The 27178-nt window shown below is 45.8% G+C and overlaps 1 protein-coding gene across 1 annotated transcript in view; it reads left to right on the top strand.

The window, feature by feature from the left end:
- Positions 1-27178, top strand: part of LOC8026166 (transcription factor RFX4-like) — a 194897-nt gene that overhangs the window by 117980 nt on the left and 49739 nt on the right. The window contains exons 5-8 of the mRNA XM_042289559.1: positions 1582-1621; positions 12237-12344; positions 14406-14483; positions 26257-26420. Of these exons, the coding sequence (XP_042145493.1) occupies positions 1582-1621; positions 12237-12344; positions 14406-14483; positions 26257-26420 (390 nt within the window). The remainder of the gene's footprint in view (positions 1-1581; positions 1622-12236; positions 12345-14405; positions 14484-26256; positions 26421-27178) is intronic.

Genomic DNA, 27178 nt, shown 5'->3' with positions numbered 1-27178 from the left:
CTTTCTCATTTTTTTTTATGAAGTAACTTATTTTGGAAAATGCAGATTGTAAATAGTCTTAAATGTTATAATAGATGCATTATATGCATAATAAATATTAGATGCGATTAAAGAAAGTTCTAATTTTAGATGATAACAGCATTTCTAATTACGAAAATATTATAATTTGAAATGTCCTGACATTCCTTTGTAACAGCGGGGTGAAGGCGGCGAGCGGTACAGTTGCGCTCTTTGGCCACAGCAAGCAGGACCGGAGGCACGGCGTTGCGTTTTGATAGAGAGCAGACATTTTAAAATTGACATGAGCCTTTACCTTTGAAGTCTTAGAATGCATGAAATGCATTACAGGGAATTGGTGTGTCACGTGACGTAAATTTTTCCACTAAAATTAGCAGGGAAATTGAGTGGTTGATAGGTCACGTGACGTCAAGTCGCGTGACGTCGATTCCCTCCCCTGAATTTAGCGGTGAACTGAATTGATGTTTTGCAAACAAGACGTCAATTTCTCCGCTATACTTAGCGGGAAAACTGAGTTGACGTAAAGGTTATGTGTCGTCAATTTCCATAAGGTGTATAGGTTACGCGAAGTCACATGACGCCAGTTTAGCGGAAAATGCATGGATGGAGAGACCAAAATTTTGGGATTGGGGGTAGTGTTAACAATGATTTTATGCTTTCAAACGCGACCAAATTGAGTGCGATTTTTAACGTTGTAATGTCTACCTGCGAATAGCTATTTATCATTATTGCTGTTGACGCAGACTGTCGAAGGCTGTTTCATTCTTAGAGTTATGAAAACCAGCCCGTGATCCGAGATTTGCATCTCCGATTTTGCCACTCAATTCGGCTTAATTACGCATTCAAAACATAAGCGGTGCGGCGCAAGGGGGGGGGGGGGAGCTCATGAATGTTATTCGCAAGCAACCTGAGATCGAGGTATGAAGTCTCATTAGTCCCCACCCAAATGTAGTGCCAGAGGTCCAGACCAGATTTCAAAGTTCCAGAGCGAACAGTTATCTCATTCAAACGTTATAAACGATTTTCGGAAATTTTCAAGGAGAAAATAATGGCCAAAGAAACCCCCAGGGCTGAATGGCGCAAACTACCGAAAGCGAGCCCCATTTTCTATTGAACGTTTCAGAAAATCATTTATAATTCTTGAATAAGATAAGCTCTAAAATTGACATCTGGTCACTGTCGCTAGCCTCACACCTGGGGGGAGATCGAGCGTACGGAAATGCGCAGAATATTTTTATAAAAAAAAAGACTCTGGATTTTTTTTAGGACACCTTGTATTTTTCCACACATGATATGCTTTTAAGAGAAACTGCAGCAATCGTAAATTCTTAATGACCTGCCAAGGTGTTGTGTGTTATTCAAAATGTCGTACCATACACACTAGAAAAACGGGAATTATAGACAATCTTTGGTTCTGTGTCATGCTGTGCGGAAACATTAAACCAAGTTTAATTGTTCCTGGTTTGTCACAGCCATTGATGACCTGCTGCAGCGAAAGTGATTTAAGAAATAGTAGTAATTATAACGGTTTCTTATATTTCTATCGCTATTTTACTCTTTCAGGGACCTCGAGTACAGGCGGGAGATACCCTATACAAAGCAGGTATGCTCCTTTTATACTTTGAGAAACATCGTATGTGTGTTTGAAAAAAAAATAAAGGAATCGCATTTAAGAAGCAACGAGGAATTTCGAAATCCACAAATAAAACTGCGACGAACACTTCGTATTCTCACATCAGTGTTGTGCCCGCTACTGAAATTAAGTAAGAAAATATCTTTCGTTTGCATAAATGAACGGTTTACTGAGATTCGTTGCAGTCATCAAAATGTAACGAAATACCGTTAGCGTTACTTCTAAAAACTAAGGAACGTTGCTTTTGCTTTACTTTTTAGTTTAGTACTGGGCAGCCATATGCTGCGGTTAAAAACTTTGAGGACAATTAAGCGTTTTAAAGAGCTTTTTTATATTCTTATTTTAGTTTATTAAATGTGTAGAATAGAGCAAGGCCCTGATGATGCGTTGGATCTTCAAAGGCACGAAACACGTGACTAATCTTAATAAAAAGTAATGCAGTAACGAGTGATGTAATTTAATAGACAAATGCCATAAAATAGTAAGGGACTTTATGCTTTACACATTAAGAAGAATAACGGGTACGTTAGAACATAGCTGGAATTTTAATATGTTATTAGTATCATGAGTACGTGTAACGCGTTAATTTCAGCACTGCGTCTCATTTACTTGGCATATCGATGTATATTTCAACATTACTCGACACTAAAGTCCCCTAGAAACAAACGACAAATTTATAGCGTTTAAAAAACATAATTTTACATTTTAACGCTCTTAACATTAGATCCAATTCACTTATTATCAGCATGCGTATAATTGTTTTACACTTTCATTCTACCACAGTCTATAGAATGCAGTCGCTAGAAATGCGTGATGTCTATCGCAAAGTCACAATGAACTTTCAGTCAGCATATTTGTTTGATAAAATAAAACAAATAATAAAGAAACAGCTAAGAGATACTGACAAACTGCATTAATAGCAGTTCTAAGCAGGTTACGCGTGGATAGAGAAATGCGCGGCTCATTGCTTGTTGTGAACTATCTACGCACGGAACTTTGTTCGCAGAACGTCTAGCTTTTAACTATGAAACTATAAACGTTTAAAAATCACGAAAGAAAGTAAGTGCGGTATGGACCAATCTAGAGATATCCTAGAAGGTAAACATCTTCTACAGAGGTCTGTCTGGTTGTGTGAAATGACTAAAGTGAAAGAAAATTCTCCAACCACAAAGCCTAATTTACAAATACGAAGAGGTTGAAGCTGTGGCTGCCCAATACGACCTATAGTAACTCCTGAAGAAGGAGGCTTTGAAACGTCGGGACATCTTTTTACGGTTTTGTGGTTGGAGACATTTCTATTAATTTAAATGCATCCTCGCACCCCACTATATTTCTCGCCGAGTAAATAATAATCAAACGTTTCGAGAATTTTCCGCACGGACTGATCTGTTGAAGTACTTTTTCCCCCCATAACTGTTAATGACTGGAACATGCTGTCCGATTAATCCGTAAAGATGCCATATGCCCCCTCACTTTTAAATTATATCATTGTTCACTTTTAAATTATATCATTGTGACGTTGCCGTTCATTTTTTGTAGTCTTCTATTCCTGTTTTTTATACTTTCTGTGATGTTGCTGTATTGTCAATTCGTTTATGCCTCCCTACTGTAATGCTCACTTGGTAATGTAGGCATGACATATATAAATAAATAACAATGACACGAGTTTTGGAAGACTCAAACAGTGCCAACTTTACAGCCCAGTAAGTCAAGCAGGTGTGCGGGAGGGAGACACGTGCCCAGGTACCACGTCAGGAAAAAGCGCAACTTGACACTAGCACGGCAATCCTAGGGCCCAACTTGGACCTAATACGGCTTTCCTCCAAGGAGTTAGTTAGTGCATAAGTACTTTTCTTTGATAATGCAATTAATGCAACGGTGCAAGCCAGCTGGGCAAGAATGATGACAATAAATCCTTGAGAAGAAAAACCATAAGGACAGAGGACAAACTCAAAACTCCAAACACAACTAGGTGACTGGTGCGCGAACGAAAACATTTGCCTGTTCCTGGTATTGAGTCAGGGACCTCAACATTTAGAGTAGAGCGTTCCACCAACTGAGCTAACCAGGGGTTAGACGTCAGTAGAGCAAACAAATTTCATCAGCTGCCACCGCTCTAATACCAGCAAGGGTTAGCGGCATGCATTTTGAGGTTATGATGATAATGCAATCAATGCAAAGGTTCAAGCGAGTTTGACAAGAGTGAAGATAATAAACCCTGAAGAAGGGGAACAAGGGATACAAAGGATGAACACGAAACTCCAAACACAACTAGGTGACTTGTGCGCGACCGGAAAAATCCACCTGGTTCTGGTATCGATACGAAGACCTCTCCGTCTTCAATGGAGCGCTCTACCAACTGACCTAACCAGGAGTTAGATGTTAGTAGACCAAATAGATTTTATCAGCTGCCACCAGTATAACACCGACATGGGTGAACGGCCTGCCTTTTAAAATTTCAATGATTATTCAATTAATGCAAAGTTGCAAGCGAGCTGGACAAGAATTATCATAATAAACCATGGAAAAGGGGACCAAGGGGGACAAAAGACAAACACAAACCTCCAAACACAGATATGTGTTAAGTGCGCGACTGAAAAACTCCGCCTGGTCCTGGTATCGAACGAGTGACCTCCCTTTTGTTCTCTTGTTCTCCTTATCCAGGATTTAGTATTGTCATTCTTGTACAACTCGGTTTCAGCTTTACATTAACTGCATTATCAGCATAACCTTAAAATGCAGGCCATTCTCCCTTCTTGGTGTTAGACTGGTGGCACCTAATAAAACCAGTTTGCTCTAGTGACATCTAACTAGAGGTTAGCTTAGTTGGTAGAGCCTTCCAATGGAAATAGTGAAGTCTTTGGTTTGATATTAGAACCAGGCGGATTTTTTTGGTCGCGCACCAGTCACCCAGCTGCATTTGGTGATTTTTGTTTGTCCTTTGTCCCCCTTGCCACCCTTCTCCAAAGTTTATTATCGTCATTCTTGTCCAGCTCGCTGGCACCTTTGCATTATTTGCATTATCATCAAGACCTTAAAATGCAGGGCGTTTGCCCTTGTTGATGTTAGACTGTTAGCAGCTGATGAAACCCATTTGCTCTATTGACGACTAGCTCCTGGTTAGCTCAGTTGGTAGAGCGCTCCACTGTAAATGGAGAGGTCACTGGTTAGGTACCAGGACCACACGGATTTTTTCGGTCGCGCACCAGTCACTAGCTATGTTTGGAGTTTTGTGTTTGTCCTTTTTCCCCCTTGTTCCCCTTCTCCAGAGTTTATTACTGTCATACCTTTCTTTGTCGTTTCTATGGCTGTTCCCAGGCTCGCACATAATAGCCAAAGGGCCCGACTTGAGTAAAAAAAAAACAATTCCATGTATGGATCAAAGAACCGGCACCTAGGCCTATTTCTACTATTTGTATGGTGATTTAGGCTCAAAGCGTCCGCATGAAATCCGAAAAACCAGAAGTGAAGCTTGGGCACTTTTTTGGCAATTTAAGCCCTAAGATACCAAGTGACAGCCGAACGACCTGCAGAGAAGACTATGGCGCTTATTGGGCGACTCATCAATCAATCAATCAAACAATCAATCAATCAATCAACCAATCAATCTTTATTCACTTTTTAAAATACAGTTCAAATGTAAATCCCACAATAGACAATACTTGCTTGTGCGTGGGACGCGACAGATGCCTTTGCATTTTTATTAGAGAATTATGAAACTTGCACTAGAGCGCGCCATGGTAAAATAAGCGGAGTTTCTATTTCCTGAAAAAACTATAGTTACCATATATTACACTAAATCATTAAACAGCAGTAATATATAAGATATGTTGGATTTTGGAATTACTTAACGTCGTTAACCACAACAACTATAAAAAAAGTAAAACTATATTTTATTTTTTTTGGGGGGGATTTTATATTGTGTAACTCTTCAAGCAATTATCCAAAAAAAATTTGGGTAGACAGTAATTTCTTGTGGCCTCTCTATATTTTGTATATATTAGTGGTTAGGTAAATTTTTCATTTGGTCTTAAGTTCTGTCTTTGGCATTTTCCACTTCACGTTAGTTGATGAATAAATGCCTTATGATAATGACAGGCTTCATCTTGTCTTTAAAGCGCAACATTGCTAGGTCTTTATGGTACCCGGGCTTTGGTACCCGGACTCTAGCCAAAAAAGGTAAAGTTTGGCTCTGCCTTGACTTGTTTGGGCTTTGTAAAGCCTTAAATTTTCAAACCAAATCCAAATATTGCCTCAAAACCTGTGCTACCTGGGGGTGACTATACTTTATCTCACGCACTGCTGTCAAATTCAGGTTAGTTACAAAGAGGAAAGCCACTTTTGTGCGAATTTTGAGTGATGAGTTAATCTCTTAATTGGAAAAAAAGCTGCGTCGGGGCACAAAAAAGAAACACCTCTCCGTGGTTTGCAAGTACATTCGCCATGTGATACGCGTGACGCGTTGTAAGGGTGTATACAAATTGTGAAAGAATTTGAATTCTTTATTTTTTATTACTCTTTTACGTGATAATGACCGTTTTCACGTTCGTACCAAATAAGTGTTTAAAATTCACCATTTTTTAAGAATAAATATGAACCAAAAAAACACGCCGATTGGCCCGATGAACAGGGGTCCGTGTTTTCGGGAGTTTATTTATTTTTTTTTTTTTTGAATTCGGGTTTTTTTTTTATGGTATATCTTTCTCCAGAGACTTGGAGTTTAGCATTAAAAAAAAAAACCGAGACTGGGACAATAAGGGACGGACAAATACAAAGTCTCAAACACAGCTGTGTTTGAGCAGCTGTGTTTGAGACTTTGTGTTTGTCCGTCCCTTATTGTCCCAGTCTCGGGTTTTTTTTTCGAAATGTTTAACCACCACCAGCTCGTTTGTGCCCTTAACTTTTGTTCACTTGGAGCTTTTTTGGTATCACTCGTCAGTGTCGAACCGAAAATCGGGGTTTATCGGGGCTCATGGTGAAGGAAATTGGTCGCGGGTAGGGGATACCCCAATCTTCAGAGAACACATGCGTGACCCGCACTCCCATAACAAAACGTAACCTTACCAATAAAAAATGGGATCAAGGAAAGGGCTTCGGAAGAAAGAACAAGCCACGGTGTAGTTAAGGTTGTGTTCCGAGTCTGCACAAAATAAAGCTGTATATAAATATTGTCTTCCCGTAAAACATCGGTTTTGATTATTCAAGGGCAGCTCCAATTCGAGGTTATTCGGTTTTTCCAGATCTTTGTAAAGTCAGCTCGAGGACTAATTTTTGGGGGTTTATTGATATTCAGAGAAAAAAAATACTTATAAATTTCGCTCAAAATGAGTGCCCCAAGTCCCGCCCCTGATGACGCGGAAAAGAGTGACATAGTCGTTGAATCACGTTGCCACTATTTCGGCAGCGTCCTTGATAGATTCGCCGACCGATCAACGTTACTAAATTAGCTTAATTGCAAAGGCGCCCACAGACTCTGCTTGCACGGGAAGTATCCCCCCCCCCCCCCCCCTTCTAATCCCCCTGTTTCGGGGGGATAGCTGCTATGGTAACTGAAGTGTATTCTATGCAATGCTCATACTTCGAAGCAAAGCCTCTAGATGACATTTTACCGTACTCTATGGAGCACGCAGTTTTGAAAGGAAAATTTAGATCGCGCTTCAAACGACGGGAGGCGGACTGAAGGAAGTGAGGGGGGGGGGGGCGGAACTTTCTCTCCCGCCCCCCCCTCCCCCCCTCCCCCCCCCCCCCCCCCCGGGAGTTCCGCAAACGAGGTAATCGATAGTTTGTTTTATCTTAAGGCCAGGCGCAGCCGACGCTGCCAGCCAACGTTACTTGAAACTGAGTTCGGAAACTGCCATGGAGCCTGCTTTGAAAATGTGACTTCGATCCGTACTCGAGAGCCGAACTAATGGCGATCGCAGCGCCGCCATTTCTCCTGCAGCGGCCACTCCGGGAACTGCACGTCTGCATCTATCGGTTCAGGTTGAGTCGTGCAAGGGACGGTGGCGCCATCTCGCGGTGCCATTTGTCAGTAGCTATATATATGAACATTTATGTTTTGACTAGTTGCCAAAGGGTGGCGCTCTTATCGTATTTAGTTCAGAGCCGTGTATTGGGAGAGTTTGGCCAATAGGCGGAGCAAAGGCCGCCGCCAGCGCCGAATATTCCCCCCACGCTTGGAGCGTAAACTAAATTTGTGACACAGCGTCAACCAATCAGGAGACCGCGACGTCACAATATTGCAAACGACATTTAAAGCGTGAAATAAAAGCGTATAACTCCATCTCACAAATGTGAAGACAAAGGCACAGGCGCGTGAGCCTAGCTCAGCAAAACGCTTTTGTTTGTACGAGAACTCGTGCATAGGAGGCACTTTCCAAAGCCACGCGCTCGTGCCCATGCCTTTGTCTGCACTGCTAGAATAGTGTCCTGAAACTGGCTGAAAGAAAACAGTGCAAAGGCTGGGGCGCGCGAGCGTCTTGAGACGCGGAGTCCAGCTCGGCTCGTGCGCTGGCTTTGGCAATGCTTTCTTTCCCCGTCTCAGCTGAGACGCTGTTTCTAGCAAGTCGGCCCTGAATTGGAGCTCACGTTCGTTTATTCTACACTTGAATGTTGGCGTGACTAAAACCTCACATGCACAAAGTTTTCAGTCACCGAGAGCTAAACATTTCACTCTAGCGACGCTAAAACGGCTCAAATTAGTCGTGCCCCATATTTAGATCACACGACCACCGCTAGGGGCTGTTTCGCGGCCTGTGGTTGGCCCTGAGATGGTCGCCTATTCAAACCAGCGTATGGCCAAACTCTCTCAATAAACGGCTCTGATTTAGTTTGATCTCGGTGGACACGAGCGGTTTGGGTTTCAAGTGTGAGTTTCTCAGCTGAGTGTTTTATGGTACGTTTACACCTGAGAAGAAATCCGCTGCCGCGGGAGCGGATCCGCTCCCGGCGGCGACGGTGACGAGCGGGTTGCATTTACATCTATTTCCTTCCGGCGGTGGCGGCGGCGCCGGCTGCGGCAGCTGTTCTCATAACATCTCGACAAATATGACGAGAAGGCGCGAGAGTTCCCACCTCGGCTGTCTCTCCCGGGCGTTGCTGCTCCCCAGTCTCGCTGTTTTTAGATGCGGAGCATCTCTTGCTCGGGCTATGTCCCGCGGCGTCGTAGTCCGCACTCACACTACGCATGCGCAACTCTCCTCGCTGCGCGTGCCTTCTCTCTCTCTCCAACAGCTGCGCGAAGTGCACGCAGCTACCAGCTGCGTCCCTCTCTCCAACAGTTGCGCGTGCGTTCTCTCTCTCTCCAACAGCTGCGCGAAGTCCACGCAGCTACCAGCTGCGTGCACTTCGCGTGCGTTCGCTTCTACTCACACCGCGCGCGCAGGCGCAACTCTCCTCCTCTAGTTTCCTCTCCTTCAAGTGTGAATATAAGCAGCGGTAGCGCGCTGCGAGCGTTCAAGGGAAGGAAGTGGCCGAGTGGGCTAACGCGTCTCACCTCGGGGCGTGGAGCGAAAGCTTGCGCTGGGAACCTCCTGGGTTCGAGTCCCCGCCACCCCCGCCCGTTTCGATCTGGATGAGTTTCGTACCGGCACGCGTTCGTGTGATGACTACTGCGTGATGCACGTTAAGAATCCCAGGTTAGCGGTTGTACTGACTGGCTAAATTTCTCATCTACAGCTAAGAGACCGACTACCCGTTGAGGCGCATCTCCATCAAGGCTGTATAAAGAGCAAACCAATTCTACGCGCGTTCAGTTCACCGCTGTTGACTCCACTTCCCTCCGTTCTTCCGATGAAGAGTGATGGAACGATGCTCCGCATCACCCCATGGTTCCCCTTTGGAAGATGGTGTAATTTTTTGGCTCGATAAGTAGGCGTGAGCTTCACGTTGACGCTGCATGTCAAACGAAAAAAAAAAATACAGCGCGAATCTGATGAATGAATACGTAGAGGAAGCAGAGGAAATTGCGATGATTCTTCTCTCGTCTTCCCTGCTTGCGATAGAGAAAGAGGAGCAGCGATGGCCAAAAGGCAGCGTCGATGTCAGTGGTGGCGGGTTCGTCCATGCTTGCGAGACCGCGAAATGACGGGGCAAGCAAGCTGCCTCCTTCCTCGTCTTCGCTCGTATGCGATCGACGCTTCGCCATGCCAGCGACTCTAAATGTCTTCGATGCCGTGGACACCATTTCCAAAGACAAAGAGGAAGAACGCGTATTCGTGACGAAGGCAGCGTCGAGCTGCGCAAAAATGTCACTTCCGGTCAGCGAAACGCCTCGGTCGGCGGCAGAAATACGTCCTGGACCTGTGCGTCTCGCCGCCGCGTTTTCCTCCCAGCGTTTCGCCCCAGCGGCAAAAGTTGGGTGGATTCGCTACCGGATCCGCAAGTGTACACGTACCATTAGTAACGCTGCTACCAGCTGATGGGACCAAGCAGACAGCGTCATAGACGCACGATTATGATGTTCCACATGTTCTATCATCACTGAACCAATAATAAACAAATAATTCCCAGTGAATTGCGATTTTTCGATGCTGCTTGATTGATACATTTAGCTCGTAGTATCGGCTTTATCTGGATTTAAGCTGAAACAAAATAAACACTCTAAAAAAGCCCGTGAGTCTCCTTTGCCGCACAACACTCGGAGAGCCAATCAGCTCAACCTGCAGAGGCAGCTTAGCGAATGACGATGCCGAAACATATGTTTAGACTAAAAAAACGCAGTCTGAGCTGTGACATTAAGCAATGCAAAACGTCACGCTTGCATTGCTTAATGTCACAACTCAGTCTGCGTTTTTGGTCTAAACATATGTTTCGGCATCGTCATTCGCTGAGCTGCCTCCGTAAGTTGAGCTGATTGGCTCTCCGAGTGTTGTGCGGCAAAGGAGACGCACATACTTCTTTTAGGGTGTAGTAACGTCGATGACTAACTGCCGAGATTGTGACCGCGTGATTGAAACAACTACTTACTTTGAGCGTCATCGTGGGCAGGGCTTTTGGGTGTTATTTCTGTGCTCAGTATTAAAACAGGCGAGAAAACGCGAATATTTATCGATGAATATATATAAAAAAAAGCTTATTTTATTTTTGCAAGTTTTTAAAATTGGTTTGGCTTCTAATAGTAACTGCCGCGAATGCAACAATGGCAACATGACTAATAAAACCAATAATTAAAAAGTTAATGAACACATTTAGGTAAATAGGCTTGTGAATTGCATTTAAGCGGGCAAACAAGCTGGTGAATATTAAGCATGACGGTACCCCCAGGACGGCAGGTAAAAACGACTCATACACCAACACATACGCGACAGATATTTCCTTAGTGTGTGCGTCGTTTTCACCCCCAGTCTCGGGGTTTTGTGATGCTTCAAAAGGCATACCTATTACGACTAATCTCTTCCCATCAAATAATGGTACGTTGCGCCTATGCAGATGCTGACACACACTCGTAAACGACCGTGGCTCGGACATGATCCAACTCCGCAGTGGCGCTTTTTGCTCGATTTCAGAATTAAATAGTCACCTCATGCGGGCGCCCTCGCGCCCCCATGCCGAAACCTTGCCGAAAGAAACACGTTTACTGGAGGTTTATTTCGTAATCACTAATGCTCAAATATGAACACGCGTTCTTGTTAAATTATTTCGTTTTTTTTTTTCGTAACCATTTTGCGTGATTGACAATGCAGGATTGAAAACTCGTCATAGCATGCCGAATAATTTCAAACATCTTTGTTCTTAATATGCCGAATTTGACGCAGAATAAACCCTTTTTAGAACTCCATCAAGCAACATTGGAAGATGCCATTTTTTGGGGGGCACGAAGCGTGTGATTAGATCCGAATACTCGCCGAATGCTGACGCGACCTTCGGGTCCAATGAGCCGAGAAACCGAGGGAGAGGAGGAGACGAGAGGGGACGAGAGAACGTCGAGGTCTGGTTCGACTGGGTATAGTGGATAGACCTCAAGCTAGCTGCCTTTCCCTCCATTGCACACGCCGAACACGGTTGAACGCAGAACGCCGGCGTCCGGCTTTCGCATTCCAACGCGTTCGACGAGTGCATTGGAGGCAGAGGCGGCTAGCTTGAGGTCTACCCACTATACCCAGTCGAACCAGACCTCGACGTTCTCTCGTCCCCTCTCGTCTCCTCCTCTCCCTCGGTTTATGTCGCGTACATGTTTAGAGTATATGTACCCTAACAATGGTATACTATAGGATAATTGCGCAGCGGCTACTAGATGGCACGCACTTTTGAAAAGGGTCTCTTAATGTTTTTTCTTCGCTCTGGTTTGCTGTACATGCTGAAATAGAAGATGTGGGTTCGAACACTTTCGACCGCTCGTGCACGTTGTCACAAACACTCGCGCAGCGTAGCTGCCAACGATCACAGAACGACGCCCTTTGGCATATTGCTATACGAAGGTCGTTGCGTCTGACATGCTGCGCGTGCATCGTCGTGTTGTCCTGTTCTTTCTACGTTACAAAACTATTCGAAGTTATTTGATCAGACGACGTAAATAGATATTTTCTCGAAGGGAAACCTCGAGGCGTGCACGGCTTTTGAGGAGAGTGTTGGTGTTGCTGCGCAGGGATCTACTTTTTCGGCCGTGCCACCCCGTGTCCGCATCAGCGCGGTGCTGCCGGAGTTTCCCTGCGTGAGGGACATGGTGCTGCCCAAGGAGGCCGACGCCGACAAGGTGAGCGGACCGCCGTCTCACGCTGCTCCCACGGTGGTAAGCAGCGGTCAGACGGCTAATGCACCCTAGAAAAAAAACAAATTCTGCAAACAGTGTCCGAGGCTTGTTTTTTCCTTGTATGGAGGTCCTGTTACATTAGGCGTACAAAATGTCTTCCAACATACGCAGCAGGTACAAATGTATAAGCAAGCAGGATTCAGACAAGTCTAATGCGTGTGCACAGACAATTGTGTCATCCTGTCTGAACCCAACACCGTGTCTTTTGTAGGATGTATACATCAGTATGACTGCAGCTTTAGTGTGACTATATTTGAGAGTGTTGTCAACTGCTAGTCCGAAGTGACGTGGTTGATGGGCCGCATTTGAAATACGAGCTGCTAGTAGGCGACGGAAACGAAAATCAAATAGTTCACCAGCAGTATAGATTCCACACCCCGCTTACCCGCATCTCTCACATCAATGGCTGACCACGCTCTTTTTTGTAATTCTATTACCAACCTCATGTTCCCTATTGTTTGAGATTTTGTTCATTGTTCCTTGTGTATTCTTATTGCTTTTATTCCCCACTCCCCTCTGTAATGCCTTTGTGCCCTGAGGGTAAAATAAATAAATAAATAAATAAATAAATAAATAAATAAATAAATAAATATTTGCATGAGACAGTAGCGCGCCTAGATCGCCAAATACCCCCTAGAGGTATGGACAGCCCGGGTCGGAGAAAATGCACGTGCATTGCACCGTTCATGTTGTCGCGCATTCGTGCTGTCGCCAGAGAGAGAAGGCTCACCGACCGGGACACCGGATTTGCAAAGACAGCAGAGACGACCGCCTCCACTGTCTCGAAGGCGGTCCACGGCGAGAGATAGCGGGAATCACTTGTTCCAATTAAAAAAAAAAAAATCACCGAGGATTCGCGCGCGTCAAGCCGTTCAAACTGCCCAAAACACGTCCACCTCAAGGCCATTCAACTTCGCCGAGTAAGAGTATTTTTTGTGATGTATTTGGTATTTACAGCGGCTCAATCGGGGTCTTGTGGTTTATGACGACACGCTTGCAATACGAATTGCAAGGTTGTTGCGAGGGCAGGTATTACTACAAGCGTTTCTCGCAACGTGAGGAAGAAAAAGTTTGCAACGACTAAAGTAGGTTCGAGGAATCAGTGTACACGCAGTAGTTGGATCAAACTTTTCGCAGCTAGAGCCCGCCCCAAAGCTTCATTCACACTTGCGGGAAGCTCTGTTGCCTCCGACCGAGTTCATTTGGCGGAAAAAAAGACAGCGCCGTTCACGTTTGTAGCTGCCCGCCGCGCGACCCCCCCTTCTCTCCCCCCCTCCCCTTCCCTCTCCCCCCCCCCTCCCCTTCCCTCTCCCCCCTTCCCCTTCCCTTTCCCCCCTCTCTTCTTCCAGAGTAGACAACTCCTGGCTCGTGCCGTGTCCGAAAAACTGCTGTTCTCACAGGCTTCCTCTCGCAGCCAAAACTTCGCTGCTACGCGATATAACATAGCTACCGGACCACAGTGCCGAGAAATTGTCCTACATTTTCTCGACTGTCCAAGAATGGAATGATAAAGCAGCGACCAAACGGAGGCAACGTGTGTACGTACCACTCGTGCTAATTTTAGTTCACACATGCTCTTTGTGGGCAATGTCTTTGTTGCCCAGATTTCTCTTGTTGAAGATTGTCGAATAATTTTTTAGTGTCTATGAGTATTTTTGCCGACAAATCGGTGCCAGCGATACGGCACAATTTACGCAACTTGGTAGCTCCCACAACTCGGGCGACTCGGCCAGGATGTGACGTACGCAAACGCCATTTCCTCTTCGCGTGCTAAATCTCTGCGGCAGCCCAAAAAACGGTTCCGCTTGGGAAAAAATCGGTGCCGGACGAATTGCTCTGGCGGCCGAGAATTCCGTAGGATTCCGCGCGGATCGGGCCGCGGATCCCCAAGTGTGAACGAGTTATAATAACCGGCGCCAGGTTAAGAGTGCAATGTCGTTTAGATAATTAGACGAAAGAAACACTTAAAGTTTGGTGCACTTTTGATCCGGATTTCATTTCCAGATGGACACCTTCTTGACCATGTACCGAACCCACTGCCAGCGGGTCTTAGACACCGTCCTGAGAGCAAGCTTGGAAGAGGTAAATACATTCGGTCAATTTAAAACGCTTCCCTGTTTGTTCGATTATTTACGCTGGCACGAGGCGCTGGCGAAAGTTGACCTTTCAATGAAAGAGGAACTGGAGAGGCGTATCAAATTCGGGATACGATTCCGGTACAATACCGGTATGGTCCGGGTGCGGGGTTGTTGATACTTATGCGCGCCACTGCCGTAGGCGTACGGGCTACCGGCAATTTGCTACCGGCTTTCCTCGTAGCAAGAAAGCAGCCCCTACTGTCACTGACAGAGTGAGAACGGCAGGGTGTCTCTTTCGAGTGTTCAGCCTCCAGCACGCGCCCGTTGCCTTCAGTCGTGCTTTGGCTTCGCGAGCAGGCTCAAGGCCCGCACAGCGCCAACGCATCATCGAAGGTAGAAAGCAGGCTATACAACTGAAACTCCTTCTTGCCGTTCTTATTCTGTCACTGGTGTTGCGAATGGCAGAACCGCGTTTGTCTTTGCGTGCGTAATGAAATAAAACCGAGCACTAATAAATAATATACGTGTCCACGTGGTTCAAAATACTTATAAAAAGACATGCCTCCACGTGTATTTCTGACAATCAGCGTCTCGGTCGGTATATTTCCATGGCGTGTTTGCTTTTGCCCGTGAAAGCAATGCGCTAGGTCGTGTGGTTGGCAATCTTACCGGGTATGCCGGCGGCACTCCTAAAGGATATATCTGTGGCTGCCAAACCGTGATTCTGTATTGTACTTGCACTAGACTACCGTGTTGATGCAGAATCTACGATAGCAAGTGAAACTACAGGCGTTGAATTATGAGAAAGACGTGCATTCCGGCAACTCGCAGGCTCTCATGTGTACTCTAACTCCAGTCTGCCAGTAGCCCTGACCAAAAGTATCCTTCGAAACATTAACGTGTGTTATACTTCAGTAAGACGAAAATCTGGCCACAAAAAAGACTTAAAAAGTTTCAACACAGGCACAGCGGTATAATCTTTCCGGTTTGTAGTTCACCCAGGCACCTCGAGCAAGTGTTATCTCTAAATTATTAAAGTTATGTTTATACCTAAGCCTTCTCTGTTGAATTTTTCTCATGTTACGTAAATAAATTCCCAATGAAGGTTTGAAAAAAAAATTATCGCTAAAGTACCAATTGTTTGTATGGATGAGTTACGGCATCTCATGTCATCACGGACAACGCCATCCTTTGTAGAAGCAGACCTCACAGCAATCACAGGTTTATTGAGGAGAAGCATCTTCAGAAGCTGAAAGGGTTGGGGGCAGAGATGGCAGTAATGACATTACTGTAATGAATTTACAGTAATAAAATTACTTTTTGGAGTAATGAGTAATATAATAAATTAATTCTCTAGGCTAGTAATTTAGAAATGTAATTAATTACTTTCAGACAGTAATTTCGAGAAAATTACTTATTACTTATGAAATTACTTTTGCCCTAAATTAGAAAATTCGTTTGCAAGCTTTGAGAAAGAAGAAAAAAATTATTTTCCATTGTGAAATGTTGTGAAAAAGCTTCAAAAAAAAATAATCGACGGCCACCTGAGCGCAAAGTCTTGTACGAAGAGCTGGACAGACGCACAAAGGAGGGCTGGAAAGGCGAAGGAGAAAAGCTTGTAGACATCGCTAAAAGGCAACGGCTTACGAACTCCAGGCGCGACAGATTCACGGCGTCGCGTCATCGCGACGATACAATATTTCTTTCATCCCTAAGCTGACAGTGCTGTGGGAGCTGCAAACTAACCAGAACCAATGAAACTCTTTTTCTGATCACGTGACCTGTCCCTTTCTAAGCGCGTGGTAGAACGAGGGCGTGGTTACATGGCGAATGATAGACGTGTGACTGCTCCAACAAACGCGTAGATTCCACCGTTCATTCCCTAAGCTTACAGCACGTCAGCTTAGGGGTGAACGGCTCATAGGCTACAAGGCGACGGGCACATCACGAATAAGTTAAACATAATTTAAAAACCTGAGAGGACACGACAAACAGATCCCCAGCCTTGTACTTTCGTCAAGCAAGGTCAAGCAGTAAGCTTCGACCATCGTGAACAACACACGACCGGAATAAATAGTTAATTACAAATGCCATGTCAAAGCACCAGAACGTTTTGTGCGTCCTCGAACAAAACAGGTGTGGCTCGCGGTATGCCTCGCTGCCTTCCCTTGCGAAGTTTCTTCGTGAATAAGCCTACAGGGAGATATTGCCCCCCGTTTATTGGGAAACTACACAATTTAGGAAGCTCGCGCCATTACTCAACTGGCGATGCTTCTGCTTAGCAATTACCCGGGCCCTTTGTGTGACAATGCGCAAAAACGTGGACTCTTTGGGTGTTTTGAAAAAATGCTCCTTGATAGGAATGACCGAGAATAGGTCAACCACACTCAACAACTTTTCTTGGCAATGCAGTGGAGAGTACAGGCACGCGTTCCCTCTCCCATTTTTGAGCTCTGAATAAAGCTGTGCGTGGGTTCTTCTCCTCTCCATTGCGTTGCCATAAAAACTTATCGCCGAATATAGTGCTCTCGGGAGAATAGAACTAGATTGCGTCCGAGGCGGAAGGGAAACGTTTCACGTGACGACTCTTTGTCAGAACGAGCTGCCATTGGCCGACTTAACAGACTGACGCGGACTACAACTTCAAAATCAGGGAGACGGAAACGTATCACCCTTTTAGTAAGAACCCTCCCCGTTGAATGAACAGCGAACCCGGTGAGTCGACTGCCTTTCTGAGTCACTTCTAAAAAGGTATTCATCATGTTTAACACTTATGTCGTGTGCCCCAGCAAAACCACTGTTCAGTATGGTTTACTTTGTGGCACTTAAGGTTGTTGCGGTGTAAACAGGAAGCTTTGAGTTGTTGTACATGTAGACCAACTTAGCTCTTTGACGTGACATCAGTGCGGTTGCGCTGCTGTCAGCACTGCGCATGCGCAGCGCCTCACTTCTCCCGGATCTGGTTCCTGCACACGCGCTGTGTGGGCAAACGAGGGCTTGTTTTGTAAACACTGTGTTGGTGTATACGGTAAATAAATTGAGCGCGAATTACTGCCTCAAGGTTTACAAAAGTGATGTCAAAGTAATTTTATTAATTTTAGAGAGTAGTTGTAATGTAATGTAATTACCTTTATTCATCGATAATTTGGAATGTAATTTAACTACTTTTTGCAGTTTTCACAAAAGTAATTAGTAATGTAATTTAATTACTTTTGGAAAGTAATTTCGCCATCTCGGGTTGGAGGTTGGAGGGAACTTCGGTTAGTACAGCCGTTCAGGGGACTTCCTTGGTTTGAGCTTGTCAGACCGCAAGCCATTTTCATAAATATTGTTTTTCTTGATTTTACGGATGAAGTCGCTATACACAAAATATGCTTCTGTGGCATTCTTCGGTGTTTAGAGTGGACATTGAGCGTTTCTTTTTGTGTGTGTGTGTGTGGTTATAGCAGGTCATTTTCTTGCAAACTTCATCCTTTTCTATGTAATGATGCGCACGTATGAAATATTTTTTCTCTTTCGATAAACTGTTTGAACGCGAACGCCGAACGCCGAATACCGACCGCAAAAGACGAACACCGTAGCTCAAAATGCCGGCGTCAGACTCAGGTTCTGAGAAGCGCCCTGGCAAGCCAAATCGGATGTTTTTAGGTTGTGTTTTCGTTGTGCGTTGCTTTGGTCCTTTCAGACCATAGCGCCTACACTCATAAAATTTGAGCGTAATAGATCACCATCCAACGACACCTATGTGAAGAGGTTCAATCAATGCACTCTGTTTTTTGGTTTATATAGACGATCTTTTATACGTCCAAACAGCGCTCGGGAACAGGGCTGTAGAAGATTTTCCACCGTCGCAAATGAAACATTGGTTTTGTTTAAAACTTTTTATGGAGGATAGAAGATTCGAGACGCCGGGTATCACATGCAATGTGAGTTCTGAAGTCCGTCCTTGAGTTTAATATTTAGGTATCTTTGTAACTTCTCTACTAACGTGCTAACACTTAATATTCTGGTCCTATGTCGATATATATTAGTCGATCAAAGGTTTTGTTGTTTTATCCATCAACGTCTTAAAGGACATTTCTAAAAAATAACAATTCTAAGATTTCTAAGCATACCATGTCCTTTTTTTCTTTTTTTGCTCGTGTGATTATAAATAGGTTAGCTAGGACGATCAGAAAGGTTGCCACGCGAAGTTTACGAGCGCCCCGCTCGTAAAGTTCGCGTGGTTACTACAAAGAAATAAATGTGCGATCACGAGCGTCGGTGGTTGGGTTAATTGATTTTTGCATATAAATCGCACTACGTGACACTTTGCCTCTCACCGATTGACGACCTGGTGGATGCCCTAACTGTAGAAGTTGTTATTTTGGCCCCGAGGTGTTCTACCTCCACCATCACGTCGTCATTTTCCAGGAAACGCGTGCCACCTTGTGGGTTTTTGTATGGGAGAAAGAAGCCAGAAGTCCCTACGTCCTGGCGGGGCGGATGAATACAGGGACAGAGGCAGAATTTCATAGCCTACAGCTGCCGCGTGCGCCATTTGTGTGTTGTGGCGGAGCAAACGCACTTCCATGGTTCGCTTCACGAGACTCTTGGTGATCTATTGTAACCCATAGTCAGCAGCTTCCAGAATAATTTTTCTCTACTGTTTGGCCCCAATCTCTGAGGAACACACTATTCCAGCCCCGTAGCGCTAGTCATCACCTTCCCGAACGACGGCTGTCTTCACTTTTAAAGCAAGTAAATCAAACGAGCCTATGGTTCGCTTTCTTTCTTCGACTGGCGTAATGGCCAGTGGCGTATTAACTTGTTTTTGAATGGGGAGGGGGGGGGGGGGGGGGGACGTCGGGGAGTGGTGCCCTTGGTATCCCTTAGGTGCCGCCGGCCACTATTTGCCCTGCCCAGTGGCGGCTGTTTCAGAAAGGGCAAAACACATGCCTTGCCCCCCCTCCCCCCCTTCCCCCCTCTCTCCCCCCTTCGGTTGGTAAGCCCATGGTAATGGCCTACCTGGAGCTCTCAAGCTTAGAGCAGTGAACCTAACCAGGAAATTTGGATATTTTTAGCTTGTGTTTACTTTGTGCATCGCGTTTTATCCTTTCAGACGCTCTGTGTAGTGCCCGTTTGGAGACGCTAAGAGACGCTGCTGGGCGCTAGTTTGCGTACGTGGATTGTGCTTGATGAAACGCTAGGACACCGCCTCACTTCAGCATTAAATGGTCGCGTCTCGCAAACGCTAACAAAAATGCCTGTTTTTTTTCTGTTTTTTTTTTTTTTTTTCTGGCGACGTCATGCCACTTTTTAGCCGAGAGCAACAGGCGAATTTGGAGCGCATGATCCTTCAGTTGACCACGAAAGTCGTCATGGTCGGATTGGCAAAGCGGCATCATTTCCGTTGCAGGTCCCTTCCAGCCCTGGTTTTTCACCGGCATGAGCAGTCGCGAAAGCTAGCGGACGGAGACCTTCACCAAATCATTGGACATTGGGAGATAAACATTTTGAACATAACAATATTCTAAAAAAAAAAAAAAAAAAAAAAAAAGAAAACGGGCTTGTATCGCCACGCAAATCTTGGCAATTCTCTTGTTTGGTTTTTGCCCCGAACAAGTCGAACGTTATGAGAGCCCCTGTTATGAAGGCGTTACGACGGCGTCTCATGCCCTTTGTCAAGAACAACGTCTGTAGAAGCGCATTCCCGAGAATCGTTTTTCCTTAGCGTTGGGAATCCGAAGACTCGTGAATAATGTTTGTGTGATATGACGAAGTGCCAACTTTATCTCTACTGAAACGTAAAATGATTTTGTTATAGTCACTGGCGGTCTAGGCAATAAAGGTTTGGCGAGTCGCGATAATCTTATGATCGCTCCACAGCCAATCAGATTGCGGGGTTAGGTGATCAGAACGTCAAAGAACCAATCGCAATGCAGGAGGTGGGATCATAAGCCACAGCTTGCGTTTCTTAAACTGTGACTCAGTAGCTTTTGCATGTCTTGTAAAACAGGGCACAGGCTAAACCTTTTTTCTGTGGTGCGAAATAAGTGATAACAGAGATTTTTTATAGTGTGTGTTAGAACAGACACAAGCACTCTCCGTTTGTGTTACTGTTGCGTGCTCTACGTTGAGCGTGAACGTCGTCGCCAAGCGCCAACCGTAATTTGGGCTCCGCGCACGCGCGGTATAGAACATGCGACGCTGACGCAGACGCACAGTACGTGAGTTCGTTGGCATACTCAATACTAAAACTCACTATTATAGTTTACTCGCTTTTATCGCGTTTACTTAATAAAGTAGAGCTGTGATATTCCAAAAATAAAAGAAGGTTTGCACATTTTCTCATTTGCTGCGTATGCCATTTTCTTTATGCTTTTTTGAATACAATGTAAGTTTACTCGACTGGGAAATTGAGAAAGATCTCTCTGTTCATAACTGATCTTTTGACTATATAGTTTACTAGGGCCTACTCGATGGGAAGTACCCAAAACAGGTCACAAGATGCGTGCATAGAGAGATACTTGAACGATGCACGACTTCAAAACCTGTTTGCTATGATATTAAAATATGAAAGAAACCGCATAGTGGGAAATCTGAATCACAAATATAATAGCTACTCTATTGGCTTTTTATATAATATTTATCAAATCATACCACTCAGGAACACGCCTATAAACAAAATGGAGGAAAAATAATTGTAGTCACTGTTAATTTCGCGATGTCTCACCGTTAGTCCAAAAATACTAACAGGTTGAAAGGTCCTTTATATAAATAAGAAAAATAACGGGACCTAATGATGCATTTGAGCTAACGATAAAAGAATGGGAATTAGTATCGCAGGCTTTTATAAATCGGAGACGTGGGATTCTGCTGACCATTGTTAGTCTATTAGTAGCGGGAAGATTGGAAAATGATGGGCCAAGAGAAGGGAGAGCGATATTTCGACATGACGGTTTTTAGAGCGCAGCTCTTAGGGGCCCGTTTCCGGCTTGAGCGGCGTCGGCGTCGCCGTTGGCGTAACCCCGAGGTCACGTGACCCCCCCCCCCCGAGGTCACGTGACCCACCCAGGTCACGTGACACTCCTAGGTCACGTGACCCCCGAGGTCACGTGACCCCCCTAGGTCACGTGACCCCCAGAAGTCACGTGACCCCCTTAGGTCACCTGACTCCTTGAGGTCACGTGACCCCCTAAGGTGACGTGACCCCCTGAAGTCACGTGACTACTGGGGATCACGTGACCCCCTAAGGTCATGTGACCCTTCAGGTCACGTGACCCCCGAGGTCACGTGACCCCCAAAGGTCACGTGAGCCCCTGAGGTCACGTGACCCCCGGAGGTCACGTGACCCCCTGAAGTCACGTGACCCCCTTGAGGTCACGTGACCTTAAGGAGTCACCTATCCCTCAGTACGCTTCCATCTTCCTCCTCAAGAGCTGCGCTCTAACCGGCGTTACAGGGAATTGTAAACGGCTTTCATTTTTTTCTAGGCCGACTAAAATCATGAACCAAAACAACGGTTTCAAAGGAAAAAGAAGGAAACACATGATAGGTGCGATGCCGCGTCTTCGGTGAGATTTAGGGATAGCGTAGTCAGGCAACAGTTAAAGGACAGCAGTGTTGTAGGCGGTACCGAAAAGAATACCGAAATAGGTTACTTGCTACTTTCGAATGAGAAGAACACGTTGCCGATCTGCGTTACATCAAAATAAAAGTAACGATTTACCGTTACAGATAAAAAGTAGCCGAGGTTACCTTTGCGTTTTTTAAATTTACGGATTACTCCGCCTTAGAGTTTTTATGTTACCCGTATGCATGAGTGCCATATATCAAAAGTCATTATGTCCATGCATAACATTAACATAATTACCTTATATTTTTTTTTACGGTTCTGATTTTGAAAAGATTTGGGATAGGTGCAGAAATGTATATAAATTGGCGCCTAGAAACAAAATATTGTACGGTATTTGTTTTTTCGAAAGAAGACGTAGTGACTAATTAACGACATTAGCTGTTACTGTAGATAAGTTTGTTCTCTGTTATCACGTTACCGAAGTACGTTATCAACGTTACCAAAAAATGCAACGCGTTACCGCCAGTACAGAAGGTCGGGAGACATGACCCACACCATCTACAATAATCAGTCTGAGAACATCCTCCTCTTCCTTCGTAGAACGCCATCATAGTCGGTTCGCTTCAACTCAGCAATAGACCGATCTAAATTGACGTTGCGCGACGCCAACGCTGCCACGGTGCATTCTGGTACCTGTAGTTCTCCCTAGCCCTCCGGCCGCACCAATGCTCGTTGTACGGCGTTTGGAAATTTCCGGGTTATCACGAGACTTTTATTCAAGTGTTTACTCGTGGTTTTCGATGGGTGGTTTCACCTGTTATGTGCCAGGGTGCTACAATAACAGCACCAGGCAAAAGAAAATCGAATTCTATGTCTCCCCGAAGAAAGCAGCCCCGAAAAGTGCGACTATGAAAGGTATTTGTTTGGCGATCTGCTTCATAATTCATATTCAACCCATTGCACGTTAGTTAAAGAGTGTAAGATTACAGGGCAGGAGACATAGAAGGGATTGCCGAAGTATTCCGCACGTTGGAGTCTCCCTCAGCACTCGCTCCGTAGATGGTCCACCCGTTGGTTTATCTGCACTGGCTTGCGGCGGCCCTGTTTAATACACTTTTTGCTCAATGCATTTTGGTAGTTGTAACCGCTATTGCGACGACATGTTTCGAGCACAAGTGTGCTTCAAAAGATCAGAACATTCACTAAAAAAGGACCAGCGTTTACCGCTATGTGTCACTTGAGATAAAACGACTTTCTTGAAAGCGGTCTTAATTTTTTTTTTCTATCAAAACGTGAGATCACTACATAATGCAATCTAGAAATGCAACACTTACCACCAAAAACGTAGCAAACGTTATGCCACAACTCTATTTTGTTATGTCTATTATGCCTTAACTCGATTTTGGGTGGCATTACTTATCCATTCTGCATTAACATCAATCGAGACGGCAGACAAAAGCTTCCACCATCGGACATCGGTTAGCATTCGGACCTTGCGTAAACAAAACAAAACTGAGTACAAACGCTATATAAAAACTCGTCTCCACCCAGTTTCCAGTTGTCTGGCATGGTCGCTTCTTTTTGACAGATGCGAGATGTTACGGCGCGTCAGGGGTGGCCTTTCTGTAGGTCGTTTCTTCTTTGCGTACAGGCTTCTCACCGCAGTTGATCTGTACCCTGTTGCACAGGCTGACAACCGGAACAGAACGACTTTTAGAGAACAGTCGCTCGCCGACAAAGTTTATTTAGCTCTTCTTTATTGACGATTAAACGTTATGCACAAGCCTGAGCACTATCAAGCTCAGTTTTCCACCGACACGTTTGGTCCTGTTCCGCGGTGCTACACTGAGCCAAAGATTTCTAAATTTTGTGTTCTTTGCCACTGAACTATATGATCACTTGTTTACGCGTTCAATGAGACGTCTGAGCAGCCGGAGTGCTCGAATAGTGGCGTCGTTGTTTCTTCCGCGACCGCAGTGGGACCTTCGCGTGAACGCAGTGGGTTCACGCGTTCACAGAGACGAAGAAGCATACGACGAGGAGGCAGACAATAAGACGTACGATGATGTACGCCCACCGCAGCCCTATGCAGCTGGGAAACCGGAAAGCGATGACTACAATTCATTTCAATGTTTATTTTCGCATGCTTACCAACAGCTCAAAGGCCTTTGTGGTAAAGCATGACGAAGCATAAAATACATATGCATCACAAATTTACACGCTTCGAATTATACGCATGCTTTAAATTATACACATGCTTCAAATTATACACAAGCAGCCGCCACCATGCTTCAAGTAGCATGGTGGCGGCGGCACCACTTCGGGTATGCACGCGGCTGCGCATTTCGCTGGGTGACATTAATTCATTATGCCCGAGCCCGACGCCGAGCGTCATTATTTGACGCGAGACGCAACCGAACACTAACACATCACTCGTGTCCAATCTGCCTTTGGCTTGATCTAACTGCGATGATGTCAACGTTCTAGCGCGTAGTTAGGCTTAGATTATTTTAAAAGACCGTTTCGCATTCAGTTCGACGACAGGAAACACTACGATTGGGAGGAGCCAATTGAAAAGCGCCGAAAGTCAATCGTCAAGGTGCTCGTTAACTTTGTGCGTTTATTGTTACTGCCTAATGCAATTACACACAGCGAATGCGTTCGATACTGTACTTTTCTTTTTTTTTTTTCGTGCATGACCGGTTTAGCTTGTGCAGCAAACTAACAGAGACGGCGAGTCCCCTGACAGTGGTCTTTCGGCATTGGTTTCTTGGCTTCATTGCATAGTAGTCGGTCGGAGGGATACAGACAGGGTATTCGTGCTCACCAAGTTTTTTTTTTTTTATTTTGTACATGACATATTAAAGCCCAACTACCCAGAACACAATTTCCGGCTCAAAATTCCTTTTGTTCCACCCCAAAAACCGCCGATCGATAACTGGCCGGTTTGAATCGCGCTCACTTTCTTCTTTCTGGTCAAGTGCTGTTCTCCTGTGGCTTTGACACACATACCTAATATAGTCAAAGTCGTGGGTCATCGAAGGCAAACACTCAATATTAAAAATAGAGAAAAATTATGATACCCATTTTTTTGTGGCTTCTAGAAATCTTCAAAGATGTTGATAATAAAAAAGTTTGTACAGAAAACCGGAAGCACTCTGTGCATTATCTGCGTAATTATCAAAATGGCGTCATGTCCCGGGAGTCGCGGGTTGGACGGCTGAACGAAGCGGACAAAGCGATTCCGGCGGACGACGATCATAGGACCTCTTTTTGAATGCCTCAAATGTGATATATATTGCCGACAAAAACAATTAGGATTTATTCCATACGACACGCCCGACCACGAAGCTAATTCGCACGAAGAAGACGTCGCCGAGTCGTCGCCCCTTCTCTTGGCTGAAAACAGCGATTGTCTTACGAGCACCGGATTGGTAAAAGCTTAAAAAACGCGTAAACGTCAAACACGAAGTGCTTAACTTTGTTTTTTGTCGTGCAACGTGCGACGTTAGCTTTTTTCGTCTGCTTCAGACCGCCAAAGAAACGAAATAGAAAAAAAGGAGGTCGGGTGTAGCCACATGACTTCCGGCAACTCTCTCCTCCTCTACATTTCAACTTCCTCCCCAGTTCAGTTTCTGTTTTGGTTTCGAGCGATTGCGCTTTCGGACTTTATTGAATATATTCTTGACGCTGCAGCGAAGTATTAATTGGGTAGTCATCTGACAACCATATAAAATCGCACGGCGAAAAAAAAAATTGTGTGTGTGTGTCAGTGCCGTTACAAGGGGGGTGCGGGGGGGGGGGGGGGTGGACCGCCCGGGGTGTAGCGCTCCAGGGGGTGCCGCGGCAGGCCGTGAGAGGGGGGTGGGGGGGTTGCTGCGCGCAACGACCCGGGGGGGGGGGGGGGCGTTATGGTGGGCGAAGGGTGTGTATGGAGAGGGGGGGTGGTAATGTGGCGGGCGAAAAGCGGGGGGGGGGGGGGGGGAAGGAGGTGAACGCAACGAGCCGAGGGGGGGGGGGGGGGGGGTGTAGCCGCGGGCCACCGCCCCGGGTACCGCTGACCCTAGTGACGCCACTGGCGTGTTGGTGTGTGTGTGAGTGTGTGTGGATTAATGTGAGGCGCAGTAGACTGTAGAGGTGGTTTCGGTCAAACACCAGTCGGAGACGCGTTCCGGGTCGGCCAGAGGAGGAGGTATACAGGAAGCACGTCCTCTCGCAGGTGCCCCACTACCTGAGCCACTTCTGGCACGGCATCCCGCCGCACCTGGTGTCGGTGCTGTCGAGCAACGCGCTCATCAACCTGGTCGGAGTGTGCGACAACCTCCTCTACGGGGCGCTGTCGGGAGTGCTGCTGCCCCCGCTCCTGCAGCCCATGCCCGACAGGTGCCCCCCGATCACCCGGTGGCTCTCAATACTGCTCGCAATGAGCTCCCTTCTCGAAAGTGCGCGCCATCTAGTAGCAGCTGCGCCAGTTATTAGAGTCCGCCGGTGTTCGGACACGTACTTTGACCCTGTATTTGGCATGAGTACTGCGTCACCGTTAGTCGGGAACTTGGATACAGTAACACGCTTGATGCCCAAGATATGACGACCACAAATGTTGCTTGCTTGGGTTTTGCGGGGGGTTCATTAGACCATTTAAGACCCACCCTTTTCGGTACCCCATCGAGCAACAATGGCGGTTCCCATTTTTGTTGTCTTTGTGTTTTTTTAGGCTTAGGCAAGGTGGCGCAAGCTACCGCCAGTTACAGAGGTTATAGGCATGAAGATCCATCCAATATCAATCCATCCATGTTTTGGGCGCGGGAAGCCTATGATTGGAACCTACTCCTCGTCGAACGCTGACGGAGACCTCGTGCCCAGTACATGCTCAGTGTATATGTGCCCAAATAACAGCGGGCTCGGATAATCGACGGAGCAGCTAATAAATGTCGCGTACTTTCAAAAAGGGCCTGTGCTGCGCGGGTTGATTTGGCCACCGGATTAATGCGGCGAGATTTCTCTTCCAACGTGTCTCCCGCTGCGATGAAAGACAACGAATCGAAACGCGGCTGGCCGGATTCCTTATTGGAGGCCCGTAGCAACGCAACCTCCCGTATTCGCGACTCCAGCGACCTATAGGGGGCACCACCACCAAACAA

Source organism: Ixodes scapularis, unplaced genomic scaffold (assembly GCF_016920785.2).
Source record: "Ixodes scapularis isolate PalLabHiFi unplaced genomic scaffold, ASM1692078v2 PGA_scaffold12__126_contigs__length_90152505, whole genome shotgun sequence".
NCBI classification, from domain to species: Eukaryota; Metazoa; Arthropoda; class Arachnida; order Ixodida; family Ixodidae; genus Ixodes; species Ixodes scapularis.
This window is presented reverse-complemented; position numbering and strand designations above follow the sequence as displayed.